Source organism: Alligator sinensis, unplaced genomic scaffold (genome assembly GCF_000455745.1).
Source record: "Alligator sinensis unplaced genomic scaffold, ASM45574v1 scaffold158_1, whole genome shotgun sequence".
NCBI classification, from domain to species: Eukaryota; Metazoa; Chordata; order Crocodylia; family Alligatoridae; genus Alligator; species Alligator sinensis.
The window spans coordinates 107,497-110,706 of NW_005843121.1; the positions used below are offsets into that span (position 1 = coordinate 107,497).

At 59.9% G+C, this 3,210-nt stretch overlaps 1 protein-coding gene across 1 annotated transcript; it reads right to left on the reverse strand.

Moving 5' to 3' along the window:
• Positions 1-550: 550 nt before the first annotated feature.
• Positions 551-3,205, reverse strand: BMP4 (bone morphogenetic protein 4; the record flags this gene model as incomplete). Its single annotated transcript, XM_006037481.1, has 2 exons — positions 551-1,595; positions 3,021-3,205. Coding segments are annotated over 2 exons (1,026 nt in total), but the record flags the coding sequence as incomplete, so codon positions are not given.
• Positions 3,206-3,210: the final 5 nt, after the last annotated feature.

Below are 3,210 nucleotides of genomic sequence, written 5' to 3' on the forward strand. Positions count from 1 at the left end.
TACTTTGGTCAGCACTGGCATCTCGGAGACGGGGGTCTTCAAAAGGCTCATGCCACCTTTGAAGCCCCCCGCCAAAAAAACCAACAACCAGCCATCCTCCAGCAATTCCCTCCCCACCTCCAAAAAAAATGTTAATAGCTTTGAACCCAGGGAGCTGGGGAAGGTGGGAAGCCTGCAGGGGGAAGCGCAGCCCCTCAGGTGAAAGCTTTGCTCCTTTTCAAATGCATTTTTGCGAGCACTTAAAACACAGGTTAGCAAGGCAAGGGTTTGCCGCGGCGGCCCCAGGGGAGGCCTGCCCAGAGCAGGCAGCTCCCAGCTCCGTATCCAAACCAAAGCTCCCCAGCACCCAGGGCCCCGACAACAGGCACATCAGCACCAGCATCAACATCAGCAGCAGAAAAACCAGTTAAAAAGGAAGGGGAGGCGGGGGAGAAGAACTGAATAAATAAAAGTCAAGAAATGAAAGGCTCCGCTCCCGGCTCTGCAGGGCAGGCAGCCCTGAAAGGTTAGACACCAAGTGCGTTTACCTTTAAAATAATGACTCATTTTATTTTTTTTTCATTTAATATGTAGTTATAAATATATTTTGTCAAAATATATGATCATTATTGTCAAAACATTTGCACATAAAAGTCATAAATAAGGTCAAGGTGAACGTTTAGTTTAGAGTCTGGCTGGAACGAGCAGTTCTGGGGTCCGGGGAGGAGGGCAGGGAAGGAAGGGAGAGGGGGGTGGGGGAGGGAAGGCGAGGGGGTCAGCGGCACCCGCACCCCTCCACCACCATCTCCTGGTAGTTTTTCAGGACCACTTTGTCATACTCATCTAGGTAGAGCATGGAGATGGCGCTGAGCTCGGTGGGCACACAGCACGCCTTGGGGATGCTGGCGTTGACGGAGTTGACCAAGGTCTGCACGATGGCGTGGTTGGTGGAGTTCAGGTGGTCGGCCAGGGGGAAGGGGCAGTCTCCGTGGCAGTAAAAGGCCTGGTACCCAGGCGGGGCCACGATCCAGTCGTTCCAGCCCACGTCGCTGAAATCCACATAGAGCGCGTGGCGCCGGCAGTTCTTTTTGTTCTTGCGGGGCCGCTGGTGCTTGGGGCTGCGCTTGGCTCTCCGCACCAGCGCGTGGCCCTTGCCATCGTGGCTGAAAGTCACCAGCAGGGGCCGCAGCTGAGCCCAGTCCCCGTCCCCTTGAGGTAAAGATCGGCTAATCCTGACGTGTTTGCCCTGATGCGCGGGCGTCTGGCCGAGGTGGACCACCTCCACCGCCAGGCCGTGGTTGGGCTGCTTGTCCTTGGTCCACCGGATGACGGCGGGGCTCACGTCGAAGCTCTCCCACCGCGTCTCGTTGTGATGCACCAGCCGCGTGTCCAGTAGTCTCGTGATCATTTGCCCCCGCTCCTCGGAGAGGGGCTTCATGACTTCGTAAACGTTGATGCTGGGGAAGCCCCTCTCCCAGCCGGGGCTCTGCTCCCGGACCTGCTCCCGGTACAGCCTCAGCTCCGCCGAAGAGACCACTTCGTTGTCGGGCACGCTGCTGAGGTTGAAGACGAAGCGAAGGCGGGGGGCGGCGCTGGGCCCGGGGGGAATCCCGCAAGTCAAAAATACAAATCACCCGGCCACTCGGGCTCCGAGCCTTGCTGGCTGAGAGCTACGGTTTACCCCCCACACCCAGAAAACTGCACTGCCAAAGACCCAGGGTAGCAATATCCCCCCCGTCCTGCCTGGACACACACAGACACAAGACACACATTCACAACTCGCTCCAAAACCCTAGTGAACAGCACTGGACCCTGCTGCTTAGCTTTTCAAGCAGCTCAGTTTTAAAGTTTTTTGAAAACTGCTCTCCAACCCCCCCCCTTAAGGATCTCTCTCAAAGGCTGTGCCATCACGGCAGGGAGGAGAGAGAAAACCCCACAGAGCGCTGCCTTGTTGAACCCATTACCGGGGGGCGTGGGGGAAGAAAGTAAGTTTGAAGTCCGTAATGATGCTGGCGGATTAATAACGCAGATTTACTTTGGAAAAGAAACATCCGCTAGGAAACATTTGGATCGGATTACAAGGCCCCATTGAACCAACCTTACAAACGCGCAGCTGTAAGGATTACATTCAAGTCCTGATTTTTTTTTTTTTTTTTTTTTAAAGGGCAAAAACACAGGCAGGGACCGGCTTCCCTAGCTGCAAACCCACAGCCTGGGGAGGGCTGGGATCAGGCAAGTGCCAGCTGGATAGCCAGGGGGGACATGGGTTTGGGAGCCAGGAGGGCTCCCCGCAAGCCCTGGAGGAGCCCGCTTGAGGTGCTGCGTCCTGGGTGAGGAGCTGGGAAAGCCTGGAGGACTCCCCGCAAGCCCCGGGAGAGCCTGTTTGAGGCATTGGGTCCCGGGTTAGAAGCCCATTTGAAGTGCTGGGTCCTGGGTTAGGAGCCGGGACAGCCTCAGGGGCTCCCTGCAAGCCCCGGGACAGCCCATTTGAGGTGCTGTGTTAGGAGTTGGGACAGCCTGGGGGGACTCCTCGCAAGAGCCCACTGGAGGCACTAGGTTAGGAGCTGGGACAGCCTGGGGGGCTCCCTGCAAGCCCCGCTGGAGGCGCTGGGTTCTGGGTTAGGAGCCGGGACAGCCCGGGGGGGGCTCCCGACGGGGGCTCCCTGCAAGCCCCGGGACAGCCCATTTGAGGTGCTGTGTTAGGAGCTGGGACAGCCCGGGGGGACTCCTCGCAAGAGCCCACTGGAGGCACTAGGTTAGGAGCTGGGACAGCCTCGGGGGCTCCCTGCAAGCCCCGGGACAGCCCATTTGAGGTGCTGTGTTAGGAGCTGGGACAGCCCGGGGGGACTCCTCGCAAGAGCCCACTGGAGGCACTAGGTTAGGAGCTGGGACAGCCCGGGGGGCTCCCTGCAAGCCCCGCTGGAGGCGCTGGGTTCTGGGTTAGGAGCCGGGACAGCCCGGGGGGGGCTCCCGAAAGCCACAGGGGAGCCGGCTGGAGGTGCAGCAAGGCAGGCAAGCAGGCGGCGAGTCCCGGGGGGCACTGACCTTCGTGGTGGAAGCTCCTCACGGTGTTGGCACGGCTGGCCGACCTCTCGGGGTAGCGCAGGCGGGCGCCCCGGTGCGGGTCCCGGTCCCGGTCCCGGTCCTCGTCCTCGTCCTCGCCCGCCTGCAGGCGGTAGAGGTCCAGCATGTAGGCGGGCACGACGGCGGTGGGGCCGGGCTGGGGCCGCC